We start from the raw sequence: 14,207 nt of genomic DNA on the forward strand, positions 1-14,207 counted from the left end.
AAGCACGGTTTGGGATCATGGACCTCTCACACAGACATCCTGATGCGTGATTCTGTTCTGCTTTATGCCAGCCACCTGGAACGATAGCGTCTCCTCCTCTTCATCTCCCACTCCTTAGAACATCAGGACAGATTCCTCAGTTCTCTCTAATGGATAAGAGTGACCACTTAGGGGTAAAGGAATCACTTTTCAAAACAGCCTTTTGTGTGGCTTGCCTGAAAATTCTGATTCAGTGGGTGGTGGAACAGGTCCTGGTGGATGGTGGTTGCTGGGATTTGAACTCAGGATCTTTGGAAGAGCAGTCAGTGCTCTTAACCTCTGAGCCATCTCTCCATCTCCTATTTTTATAATGAGGTTTATAAAATTAAAAATAGGAAGAATGAGAACAGAAAGAGGTCAAGGGGTCAGGATAGATTTTTTAAAAAACAAAACAAAACCAAACAAAAACCTAAATCTTTTTTTCCTATGACTACTCCAATATTTTTATCTCATTAGTTCTTCTTTTTCTCTGAGCCATAACTGAGTACCGTTTTTTCTTTTCTCTTTCCCAGTCTCTGGATCTGGCATGCCACAGTCCTTGGTCCCTCTCATCACCACTCCAAATGGAAGTTTGGCCCATCCAGCCCATTTTCTACTGGTAGGCATCCCTGGCCTAGGACCCAATATCCACTTTTGGCTGGCTTTCCCCTTATGCTTTATGTATGCAGTGGCCACACTGGGCAACCTGGCCATCATCTTCATCATTCGTGTGGAGAGGCGCTTGCATGAGCCCATGTACCTTTTCCTTGCCATGCTTTCTACCATTGACTTGGTCCTCTCCTCTGTTACCATGCCCAAAATGGCCAGCTTGTTTCTAACTGGCATTCAGGAGATTGAGTTCAACATCTGCTTGACCCAAATGTTCCTTATTCATGCCCTATCAGCCATGGAGTCTGCTGTCCTGCTGGCCATGGCTTTTGACCGCTTTGTGGCCATCTGCTACCCATTACGCCATGCTTCTGTGCTCACAGGGCCAACAGTGGCCAAGATTGGGCTAGCTTCCCTAGCCAGGGGATTTGTATTCTTCTTTCCATTGCCCTTCCTTTTGAAGCGTCTGTCATACTGCCAAACACATACTGTGACACACTCCTTCTGTCTTCATCAAGACATTATGAAGCTGTCCTGTACTGATACCAAAGTCAATGTCGTTTATGGGCTCTTCATTATCCTCTCAGTCATGGGTGTAGACTCCCTCTTCATTGGCTTCTCCTATATCCTCATCCTGAGGGCTGTGTTGGAGCTGTCAACTCGAGGGGCAGCACTCAGGGCTTTCAACACCTGCATCTCCCACCTCTGTGCTGTCCTGGTCTTCTATGTACCCCTCATTGGGCTATCAGTGGTGCATAGGCTGGGTGGTCCCACATCTCTGGTCCACGTGGTTATGGCTAATATCTATCTTCTGCTACCACCTGTAGTCAACCCCATTGTGTATGGAGCGAAGACCAAGGAGATCCGCTCAAGGGTTATCCGTATGTTCTCACAAGACGGCAGGTGAGGACACCCAGCTGGGTGTCCTCAATCATTCCAAAGATGACAGGATAAGGATCTGTAGAATGGCTTCATGACCACATCATGCAAATCACTGGAATCTTTGCCTCTAAACTTTGCATTTTTGTTTCTGGGAATATGTCAATACAGAACTTTTGACCAGTCTAGACAGATCATCATAGAGAACAACTGTCCTATGGTATCTGGTATAATAGCTGTGTCATTCTTTCTCCCAACTAGAAAATATACATAGTCTTGACATGAGAAGGCTATAAATGCTACATCTCATGATTCTTTACTTTTGATGTATAATTTTTTAATGGTGCTTCCCCTCTTGTGTACATGTCAGTGAAGCTGTGTTGATTATATAACCTATTACTCAAACCTCAAAGTAGTTACATAATTATAATTTGGAGTCAATGAAGGCATTTGGAGGGGGGTGTAATTGGAATGGAGCAGTTGATGTGAAATGTTGAGGTTTATACATTTGCATGCATATATGTGGAATCTGTCAATGTCTATCTGTGTGGCTTCATGGAGGCTATTACTCCTATAAAGATGTTTTCTATTTTAGTTTTGGATATGTGTGGGTATATTTATATAGAAAAGATGAAAGGAGTAGAAAAAGGAGAGGGAAACATGAATATGTGCTAGCTATGTCCTGGTGAATACATTAGTAATGTCCTGATGTGTGTATGTTATGAATGATGTCATTGATTGTACCTTTACTTAGATTTTCAGATATATGTAAGTTGATGTATTGATATACATCTGCATAAGAATGCTAATTATGCATCTTTACAGTGGGGATATATTTATGAATGCCTGGTGCCTGTCTTTTGCTCATATCTGTAGAATGTAATATACCCATTTGTAGAACTGGGATGTCTGGCCATTCAGCATGCGTACTCTCTGTTTTTTAGCATATGCCATTACTATGTCTATATTGCATAGTATTTAATATGAATATGATTACTGATGTGTGTATGTGTGTGTGTGTGTGTGTGTGTGTGTGTGCATGAATCTGTGCTTTGCTGTGATAATTCATTTTGGGGAATATTCCTGGCACATTTGTTTCAGACACATTACCTTTTTGATTGAGTATGGATTATGAGACTCAAGACTCAGATAGACTTGGTATTACTGGCCTGACAAATGGTTTCAGTGTAGATTTGTGGGTGGAAGTAGAAGATTGATGAAGTCTGGTTGCAAGAATAGTTTCCAATATTGAGACACAAATTTCTAAGAGACCTGGATAGTTGGTCAAGCTTAGGCTTTGAATGTGACTCTGGGAACATAATCATGCTGATTTCCCATTCTTTCTCAAAGGCCAGTCCGTATCTTTTTTATCTTACCCACAACCTCTTCCCATTTTCCTGCATCTGCATCTGGGCATTGACTTCCTGCTGTTCCTATCTGTGTCTTCCTTCCTCAATGGCAGCTCGGAGTTTTCTCACCTCTCTCCCTTTCATTTCTCAATGGTTTGCCAAGCATGTTTAAAAGTCCTTGACTGGAGATCTGTCAGTCTCACTGAGGAAGCCAGGAGCAGGAGAAGATGAATACGCTGGCGGGCCTTTGAAGGCTCTGATGTCTCTTAGGGTACGGTATATCTTTCTGAAGCACTGTTAGTCAGCTTACAGATCTTGGCATCGGGTTAAGAACCTCAGGCTAAGGAAGTATGTATCAAAAAAATGTAGATTATAACAGGGGAAAGAATACTGAAATACAACTTATAAGGTAAAAATTTGGAAATATTATAAAGTAATATATTATACAATTTCTCTTGACAGTTCACTCAAGTGTATGATGACAAACTATTATGTTAACAATGGAACAGAGATTTTTGACATCCTTTAAAATGTTTTAAGTGTTATCAGTACACAATAGATGATCATATGTATCCTGTCTTTTTATACAAGTTTGGGAAGCATCATTCATGTTATGGTCTATGTGAATAGCCCTCTGGAATCTTTGAAATATTACAGAATTGTGGCCATGGGTGTTGTTCTGATATATTATTAAAAACAAACAAACAAACAGCAAACAAATAAACGTCTTTATCTCTTAATAAATAGATTCTGAAAAAATTAGAGAAGTTGACATTTATTTCCCTGTGTTGAGGACTTAGAAATGAAATTTAAAAATGGTCAACTCTTATTTTTATTGTTATAATATTTTATAAATTTTAAGGAATATGACAAAAAAGATATTGTAGGTATTGAAGGGGGGCCTCTGGGAGGAGTTGGTGTACAAAAGGGAAACAAGAATGTGATTTAATTCTGTTTACTTAAAATATGTTTTTAAATATTAACAAATCCAGATAAATTGAAATTATGTAACTTTTCTCATCATAATGCAATAAAAGTTAAAAAAAAAAAAAAAAGGCCAACCCTGCCAAGAACCTCTTTCAGATGTGGCTTTTGTTGTTATCAGAAAAGGAAGCATGTGAAGTTGGAATCATTTGGGCTTTCAGATTAAGATTAATGGCTTTTACTTGGAGACCAGTTATTTGGCTTATTGAAACATAGCAATTTTGGAAACTATCAACATGATTAAATAGAAATGCAAGTCGGCATTGTTAGATGATTATGGGGATTAAACAAGATAATAAATATGAACATGGGAAAATAAAAAGTAATAAATGATGACAATGTTTTTTTTTTTTTTTTTTTTTTTTTTTTTTTTTGAGACAGGGTTTTTCTGTGTAGCTCTGTCCTGGACCTCACTCTGTAGAGCAGGCTGGACTCGAACTCAGAAATCTGCCTGCCTCTGCCTCCCAAGTGCTGGGATTAAAGGCGTGCACTACCACTGCTTGGCGACAATGGTTTTAAAAAATAAAAATGGCAATGATGCATGTCATTCTCTTTTAATTTCTTTTAGAAAAAGTAATAAACTACATTCAATACTTAAAGTATTTTATCAAACTTTTCCCTAAATGCTTTATAGTTTTAATGCTAATATGAATGGTTTTATTTATTCAATTAAAATTAAAATTTACGTATTGTTAGTAGGGAGAACTATGATTTCTCTATATTAGTCTTGAATTTTAAAAATCACTATACTCCAATTTTATTTCTAGAATTTCTTAGCAAATTTTACCAAATTTCCTCATAGATGATTGTGTTGTGTGTGAATGAAGATAGTTATATTTTAGTTGTTTGCATAAATACAAAAGAACAATATGAACTTTCTATAGTATCTTAAGGGGAAACTGCCTTCCATTATTAAGTATGTTTTAATAAATTCTTGAGTGGATTATTGAAACATTTGACAACTCTGGATTTCTTTCTTTCTGTAATTTTATCACTTTCCCATGTTTATGGGAATTTGACTTGCTATGAACTGCTTGTTAACTAATAGGAAAAAAGCCACCTTAGATTTTTTTTTTTTGAGACAGGGTTTCTCTGTATAGCCCTGGCTGTCCTGGAACTCACTCTGTAGACCAGGCTGGCCTTGAACTCAGAAATCTGCCTGTCTCTGCCTCCCAAGTGCTCGGATTAAGGGAGTGCACCACCACTGCCCGGCTTACCTTAGATTTCTTACGAGTACTGTGGTCAGGGTACATCTTTCTCTGTTTATTTAGCATTTCCTTTTGTCAACTTCATAGATGAGTACAAGACATTGTTATGATGTCTATCCACATTATTCTCTTATCCCCTCCTCCACTCCTACAGGGTCCTTTTCCCCAGCTAGTTCTCTCCTAGTTTCACATTTTAAAAATTTTATATTTTGTGTAAAGTTTTTGCAAATGGCCATATCTGCTGTGTGTTCTGGACTGTAGCAGCCAGAAGACAGCTGGCCGTAGCATTCCTTCCCCCCCTTTGGCTCTCATAGTCTTCTGCCTTCTCTTCCATGACAGTTCCTCACCTGGTACTCTTCTGCTTTGTTCCCAGAAGGCATCTCAATAACTTGATACTAGGTTGGTCACTTGCTTTGGATATGCTTTGAAGGTTTGTCAGAGCTTGTTCATGCTGAGGTATGGTTTTCTGTATCCTCAATAAAGGGATGAACTATGAAACCCTCCATTCTGACTGCCAGGAGGCCACCAATCTTTGTCCTGCAGATCACTTTGTAGTTTTACTTCTAAATATTTTAAGGGATTCTCCCTATAGTTATGGTTCTCTTGCTGACATAGTACTCTGCTGAATTCTTAAAGAAGACTCTCTCCACCCTCAAGTGTTGCCTTTTATGTAGATGTGTCATCTCCAATACTTTGCTTTTGCCTTTTGACTGAAGTGGTCATCCTGAACCCTCAGTCCAGCTCCACAACTGAGGGATGCCTCTAGACTCTGTCTGGATCCCCTTTCCTGTGCCACAGCGTGGAAATGAGACAAGATGCTGGAAGCCTGTGGATATCATATCTCGGTTCTTTATCTCGTCTCGGTTGTTCTGTCCTCCATTGCCGGATGCCCGATGTCCCACAAACCCTTGTTTTATGTGCACTGCTCACATCCCCATTGTTTCACATGAGAAATGTGTTTACTTACTTATTGCTTTATGAGACCCCATCTTGGATGGAAATAAAAGGGTTTTGTGAGAAAAATCTTTGTGTCAGTCAAGCCAATGGGCTAATAGAGGCAGTGGCAGTGGCTCTAGGGTGGTAGCGGAGAGCCAGGCTGAAAGTTCTGTGGGTGCCAGAAGCTTTTGTATTTAGTAGCTTTGATGTGAGTTATAATGATCAGGCTTAACATTGTCTGTTTTTTGTAGCTTGGGTCAATATATACTGTGCTTTGACGAAAAACTTCTAACCGTAACACTGAACAATGAAACACAGCAGAAAAACAACAAAAATCACGTTTGTTTAAATACCAATGTAATTTTAACTTATTTCACAAGTAAGCTACTTAGTTTGACCTGGAAATTATTATATCAAACTTTGTAAACATTCTCTCACTATTTTACCCTTAAGAGAAAGCAGATGACGTTGATCTTATGTGGCTGGTTGGAAGTATAGAGAAGGTTAAACCAACCACATTACATTCTCTTTCCTTGGTCTGACTTTCAGTACTCCATGGAGTAGAAGGCGGAGGCATTATCTGTGGGGATCCATGTTTTATGTTAGCTAGCCTTCAGAGCCAGAAGCTCAGAGAGAATGAGGTCCTTAGGGCTTTAGAGGATGGAACCACTGGGTTCCAGGCTCCATAATCAGCATTCACAAAAGAAAAGGCCTGGGGGATAAAGCATGTGTCAGGACGTGTCAGGACGGGGTAGGCGATCAGTCACTGGGTCTCTGCAGATTTGCTTTGCCTTTCCTCTGGCTGTGTGACAACTTTGTGAAGGAACGGTGAAAGACCCTCACATACACCACAAAATGATTTTCTTCTGGCCTTTTCCTACTCTAATTTCACATTTGGGATTGGTCTAAATATTCCAGCTGGCAAAGGTCCATTTTCAAAGGACTCTAGAGACCATCTACCCAATGTCCCTCCTTCCCCACAGCCCGGGCTCATCCTTTTAAGATGCAGAAGCTTAGAAGGGAAGCAGAATCCTAGGATTCTGGTGGGGGCGCATCTGCAGATGGACCCCCAGAGACAGCGTGTACTCCCAGCAAGGAGGAGCAGGAAGTGGGACCTGGGAAGACCAAGGATAAGGAGCGCCAAGCAGACCACAGAAGGAGGTGGAGACTGAAGGGACTGGGCTTTTAGCAGCCTGCCAGACCTCCTCAGGAAGAGTACTGGGGGAAAAGGCACAGAGGCTCTTTCAGGACAACTGAGGTGAGTACAGTAGGAGGTACAGGAGGAGGTCGGTGTTACTTGTAGCTGAGTACCTTCTTAATAGATGAGAAACCAGGCTGTGAAGAACAAGGTGTGCTGGGTGGGTTTGGTGGTGTTGAGCCTCTCACCCAAGTGACAGGCAATCTGAGTAATGTGGTAAAAGGGGTGAGGATGTCAATTGTTGCCTAAAAGTAGTTTTCAGTTATCTTTCTCCCCCTTCCCGTCCCCCTCTGCTCCAGTGACTGGTTTACCGGAGACTAAGGAGAGGCTGGCCAAGAACAGGGGCAGACGTGAATGAAGACAGGACAGATTAGGCTGGAGTTGGACTAGGTCAATCGGGACTGGACTGGGTTTCAGTGTATGGACAGAGACAGCCTAGGTTTTACCACAGTTGAAGCACAGCCTGGGATGGGAGCTCAGACTATAGCTGTGGTTTTGTTGGGGGCTTGGGTAGCGTCAAGGCACAGTCAATACTGCATCAAGAATTAGATTGGTCCCCTTGCCAAGGCTCCAGTTCTGATCTTGACTCAACCCTAGGATTGAGGTCTAGCTCGTTTAAAATGTGGCTTAAGGTCGACACTGCCAACTCCCTTACCATGTGTCCTTTGCCTTTAGATGCACGAAAGCCCTTGTAGCTTTCTAAATGAGGATTATTTTCTCTAACTAGGTCCTTGCCTTTGCCAGAATACACTTCACACACACACACACACACACACACACACACACACACACACACACACACACTGCACGATCTCAACCAAGTCTGTTGTTTACGTTTCTCTAAGTTACTCAGAGTTATGGCAAAGCCCTCAGGCAGCCATGACCTGACCTTTAGCCAGGTCTGAATTGCTCTCGGCCTCCCTTGCTCTCAGTTTTGGCACTTTGGGCTTTTTGCTCATGAACTCAGAGACTCTTGCCTTAGGATCGTTTCCACAGGTAAAGGTCTCCCAAGCCTGAACTGCTCTTTACCTGTGAATGACTGACTGCCAGGCTCGCATGTCTTCTCCTTCACTGTCTTCTCCCCTGACTGCTGTTGGGACTGGATAGCTATCCTAATGCTCTGACTTACCTTCAGTGCGCTTACCTTAACTTGCGACTTTCTTGCCTATGCATTTTGTCATCCCCAGCCCAATGTGTGGGCTGCAGGAAAGCTGTGTTATTGACTGTTTACCCATTGTTTGATATCATGTCTAACTGGGTGTTCTTGCCTCCTTACCTCACCAAATCCCAACTAACCGCAGCTGGCCTTGCAAACCTTAACTTGATAACATCGCTTTAGGGGACCCTCTGAGCCTGAAGACCTTGGGGAGCTACAGTTATCTTTGCTTCCAGGAGGCTATGGCTCCCAGGCTTGCCCTGGCACTCATCACAATATGCTGTGATGACTGCATGCTTGTGTCAGTCTTTCTGCACCCTGGGAGGTCCTGAGCTGTGCCTTGTTTACTCTGAACCTCAGGGTCTCTGTGCTTACTGCTGAACCTGGCAGGCAGGAGCCTGCCAGGCAATAATTGTCGGATGAAAAATGAGTGCACTGAACAAAGCTTCCCATCAGGCATTTATGGTGCTACCCACTTGCAGGCAGCAGTCACAGCCAGACGAGCTTCACAGGCCACTAATGTCTACTCTGGCTTTGCCAATTTGTAGATAAGTAGCTACACAGGAAGTGGGTGTGGGTAGAGATCTGAGCTCTAAGTATTCTTTCTGGGGTGACTTTAGGGGATCAGACTGATCTGTGGGAACGTAATTACAACTTTCAAGTATCTTTGTGGCCATTAAAGACAAGAATGACCAACATCCTTCAAGGTCCATCCACTTCAACTAATCTAAGCAGGTTTTAGGGCACACTAGATGGTGACAATTTGGATAAATGTGGTTCTGAGGATAACACTCCTATGAAGTGTTAAGAAAAGGTCAGCTTCCTCAAGAATCAAGTATCAGGCTACTCCAGGCTGCAGGCCCAGTATTGCCCACCAGGCCTACCTTCCCTCTCTGGGCTTGGAAGTAGGAGCCAGAGACTCCTAGCTATGTCTGGTTCCATTCTAAGAACATTCTCCTCCACATATTTTAGCAAAGGCTGGAGGTAGCATCCGTGACTCTCACATGGTTCCTCTGAGTATGAGACACTGTTTTTATCCCAGGTAAGGACAAAGACCACAAATCCCCATCCTCATTCCCTCTTGCCCCCTCCCTCTCCGCTAAGTAGAGAGAGCTTCTTAGGTGTCCTGACCCTTAAAGAAGCTCCTGAATTCAGGTCCTTCCCTTTGCACTCCTTAGATGTAACATGGAAATCATTCCTACAAATCATCCATTATGGAGGAGATTGTGAAAGGGACAAGCTAGGTTTGGCATATTGGAAGCATATAGATCGGTCACTCAGAGCTTTAATCTTTCCATTGTGACCCGTCAGATGGTATTACTACCTGCCTGAAAAGCTGGTGAGAGGCCCTAATGAGACTACGTGGAAGTTGGTATAGAACAGAGCCCTTCTCTTCTCTACTGTGGGGCGTGGCCATGCCATAGCCAGAGGAACTGAGCCTGGAAGAGAAGTGTGACCCACACCCTCATCTAGGAGAGTCCTCTTTATTATTCTCTTATTCTCTTTTCTAAGATTATATCTGGGTGAGTGTCCCATTTATCAGACCCTCATCTTGCCTTACCTCCAGCCAGATTTTGTTAGCTAAGGCAGCCTAAAGTGAGAGGATAAGAGGTAGCACCGGCTGTTTCTACTGTACTTGTGGACTGTTAAGCCCCAGGAATATCACTTAAGCTCTTGGAGTCCCAGTTCCCTCACCTGTCATGAGGAAAGGACCCAGAGAACTGCATTTATCCTGCAGGGTTGTTCTCAGCTGAGGGATAATACTTACATGCTGCTGCAACACAGTGTCTGGTATTTTGTAGGCATTCAGTAAGCTCTGTTAATGTCACAAAACAAGTCAGGGCTCAGAGATTGCTTCATTGTTCTTGGGTCAGAAGAGAGGACACATAGGCCTGGTTTCCCTTTTTGCCAACTTTTCCATGGGTCTAGAAGAATGGCAGCAGTTCTGGCAAAGAATATGGGCTTCCAAGCAAGTTGAAACTGAGCTGGTGAGAAGGGCTGAGTTGGTATTGGAGGGAGCACTTTAAAGTGCAGGAGGAGGACTGAGATCCCAGAGCATCTAGGGTCTGAGAAAAGGTCAAGATGCAGGAACAGTTCCCAGAGAAACATCCTCAGGACTCACTAGACTAATCTGACATTTTAGGGAAAAGTTAAGAACAGAGTTGCTCCTTTGGGATTATGATAGTGTGTGGGCTTTCTAAAAAAGGTAAAGTAAAATAAAATAAAATAAAGAGAAAGAAAAAAGTATCTTTCTTAATTTATTTCTCCTTGGTTTTGTTTCATTTTCAAAACAATGAGTTAGTTCCAACTTGCTTGGAAGCTCCCAAGCCCCCCCCCCCCCCAAAGATTTATTTATTGTTATAAATGAGTACACTGTAGCTGTCTTTGGACCACCAGAAGAGGGTGTCAGATTTTATTACGGGTGGTTGTAAGCCACCATGTGGTTGCTGGGATTTGGAACTCACAACCTTTGGAAGAACAATCAGTGCTCTTGCCCACTGAGCCATCTCACCAGCCCTTCATCCCTCTTGAGCAAGCAAGCTCAAATAGCTCTAATTGTGAACAGAGGCTCAGTCCACAAGGCCTCCTGGGAGTTGTTGCTTATTTCTGTTGTCTTTTGGAGAGCTGGAGGAGACTGGAACTTGTCAAGACTGTGTAGTCTGAAAAGCAATACCCAGGCTCTTTGGGTCCTTTTTTTTCCTCTCAATCCCATCTGCACAGATTCTGAGGTCCAGATCTCGTCTGTGATGCCCCAGTTCCTCCCTCCCAGGCCAGCTGCCTCTTTCCTGTTTTGATCTCTGACACCTGTATACCAGTGCTCATTCTTGCCAACGTGAGCAGCTGATTATAGCCATACATATGTGTGCAGTTAAGTGCATAGAATGAGCACATAAAGATGTCGAGTGAAGCTTAAGGTCAACTGGAAAAAAAGAAAATCTCATTTTATATGTTTTCACTCATTTCCAATGCTATGTGCTCTTTGATTGTTTTACAATCTTTTGACATAACTAATTTACATAAACCAACAGTAGCATTCTGAAGTTGTTATTTTCTGAGATAACAATAACAATTATTTCATAGTTTACTACCATAAGAGTTGAGGCCAACACTCATGTTTCTATCCTACAGGACTCTACTGACAGCATCAGTTGGCTCTCGGAGGCCATAAAATTTCATGTGCTCCCATGACTTCTTCCCAGTTTGCTTCCTAATGTAGCATATTTTAACCTTGGAAATCTGCCATCTTTCCCATGTCTGTTATGTGAACTGCTGGGTGGCATAGATAGCTGGCTCTCTAGAGGTCTGGAGTTTCTTCTGGTTGAGGTCTCCAGGTAGGGAATCCTAAGTGATAGTCACCTGCAGGCACAGGCTATGTTTCATATACTCTATGCACGCATTACAGGCAAGGCATGGCAGCTGCTTTGTGCTTCAGGATTTTTTTTTCTTTTAACTTTCACACATACCCTTTAGATCCCTGGGCATTTCACTTGTGTTAAAGATTCCTGCTCTTCCCTTTAAGACTAACTACCCTGCACTGACAATGTGCATGCTTCTTCTGGCCTCTCCAGTCTCTGAGGTTCAGATATCTGACAGTCTTGCCTATCTGCACTGTCCGAATCAGGTGCTTACTGAGAGATCCTTCTATAAGTAAAACTCATTTCAGTATAAGTGAGAATAATTTGATGCTAATTAATAAACAGACTAGTGTCCTTGGTATTAAGGAACATGTAATTTGGGAAAAAATAAGTGGTTATTATCATCAGAAGAGTAATTGCATGAAATGAGAACCAAACAAAGTTATTTGGGAACTCAGAACAGGAAATGGTTAATTATACCATAGGGAAAGGGGCTTAGAAAAAGTAACATAAGAGAGAGAAAATAACCGAGAGAGCATGAAGAACATACGTGGGATCAAATCCAGGCTTTCCTACATACCAGGCAAGGGCTCTACCACCTGAACCACACCTCCAACCTTTACCTGGGTATTTTACTGCAGGCAATGGCCTGATTTCATCTGGTCAGTACTGGTGGTGTGCAGATAAGGAAGCTTACACTGGAGCACGATGGTCAGCATCATGGTACCTAGCTTGTGTGCCTGGTGGTCAGCATCAAGGAAGAAAGAAACAGCATTATAATGTTTATACTCAGTGTATGTGAGGTACTACTGTTTAAACGCTTTTTGCTCATCAACTCATTTCTTACTCACAGTAGTCTCAGTAGGCAGGAGAGGTATTAATATCATTTTGGATATGAGGAGACCGAAGCTTAGAGATAGTAAATAATATCCTGGTTAACACTGCTCACAACTGGGATACAGAACTGATTCTTTAGCTTAGTGTTTTGACAATGATTCTGTGAGGTTTTAGTCTTTGGAGCAGAAGAATTTATATGCTCTACAGACAACCATGTAGTCTCATTCACAATTATACATATGGACCCCTAAAGAGAACTCAGAAATCAATGAACGTATTTGGGAGTTAAGAGTTTATAGATAGAAAAATAGATTTACTATTAAAGAGATTGAGATAGCCTGAGAAGAAACTGACATTCAGCTGACATTGAAATTTAACCTGATCACTAGTCTAATGATCTAATTTTAGCCTTAAACCTAACTTTAACATTAGCCAGTCCATAGAAGCCATTTCAATAGTAATTTAATCACATCTATTCTATTGTGATCAAACCCATTTTAACAAAAACATGATGGTAATTTTATCCTGAATGCTGTCTGAATTTTCATTTCCCCCAGCTATCTAATCAAGATTTTACACTTGCATATCCTCTTTGCACCTTAATACAGCCAAGACATGGCAGCTGCTTTGTGAGCACCTGATGCAGTTAACAGGCTAGGGCTAGGTAGGATATCCAAATCTCAGAGTAACCACAGGCACTGGTGATTAGAGAGGGATGAGGAGCATCAGACAGGAGAAGGAGTGGTTTTAAGAAGCAGGGAGCTGTGTCACAACAAATACAACTCCGAAGGGTGTGAGGTATTGATTTTGCCTCTTTGCCTGAAATTGTAGATTAACTTCAATTCTCTGCTTTAACTTTTTTCCTTCTATCAGATGGAACCAAACTCTATTATCCTCTTTTCTAATATATGTGCTCCATGTGGTCTTCCACTGATCTCTTTGTCTTCTTGAGGCCACCTTTGGATGAGCACGCAGTGGTGGTGGAACAAAGCTTATTGCCCTTCCTGAGTCAGTGAATGATCTAACTATGTCTGGAGCCCAGTCATTAGCTCTGCTTTATAACCAGCTTCTTTCAGGTAACCTACAGAAGCCCCCATCCCAGTTCTCATATGGGCCAAATATATGTTTGTATGTATATTTGTGAGTCATACACCCACACACCTGTATATACACATACATCAAATCCGCCCTCAGTATATGTAGATTCTATATCTGTGCATTTAACAAACCATGGATTGATATTAATTGAAAAAATATTGTGCTTTGGGAGCACTATTAAATAAAATAAGGATTCCTCAAACCATTATACTCTGATAGTAGATCTGCTAACTGAAGAAGCTACTGAGTGACTGTCACGGGGCTATCAGTAGACTAAGTAAAAGGATGACTTATATCCCAGGTAGGACAGAGTCAGATGCTACAACATTTTACCAACCTAACAGGAATGACATACAGTTTAAAGCATGTGAACTCTTTATTTTTTGAGTTTACATTTAATATTTTCAGAACTTTAGGTGAATGCAGTTGATCGAAATGAAATAACTGGAAATGAAAGTATGGTAAAGTCACTGAACGAGTGCTCCCATGAGAACCACAACAAAGCAGTGTACCATAGGACAGCTGAAGGAGGCTGAGCAAGGTAACAGTCTTAGTTGGAGATAAACATCAGAATTCTTT

General features: G+C 41.8%; 2 protein-coding genes across 2 annotated transcripts in view; both read left to right on the top strand.

Annotated features, from left to right (window-relative positions):
* The first annotated feature begins 547 nt into the window (after positions 1-547).
* On the top strand, positions 548-1,582 carry LOC116100675 (olfactory receptor 51D1). The gene has a single exon (XM_031384407.1). The coding sequence runs from the start codon at positions 566-568 to the stop codon at positions 1,532-1,534; it is 969 nt and encodes a 322-aa protein (XP_031240267.1). The 5' UTR covers positions 548-565; the 3' UTR covers positions 1,535-1,582.
* A 5,523-nt stretch (positions 1,583-7,105) lies between these two features.
* LOC116100676 (olfactory receptor 51E1) overlaps positions 7,106-14,207 on the top strand; it is an 11,116-nt gene continuing 4,014 nt past the window's right edge. The window contains exon 1 of the mRNA XM_031384408.1: positions 7,106-7,241. The gene's annotated coding sequence lies outside the window, so the exon portion shown is untranslated. The remainder of the gene's footprint in view (positions 7,242-14,207) is intronic.

This window comes from Mastomys coucha, unplaced genomic scaffold, assembly GCF_008632895.1.
Source record: "Mastomys coucha isolate ucsf_1 unplaced genomic scaffold, UCSF_Mcou_1 pScaffold21, whole genome shotgun sequence".
NCBI lineage: Eukaryota > Metazoa > Chordata > Mammalia > Rodentia > Muridae > Mastomys > Mastomys coucha.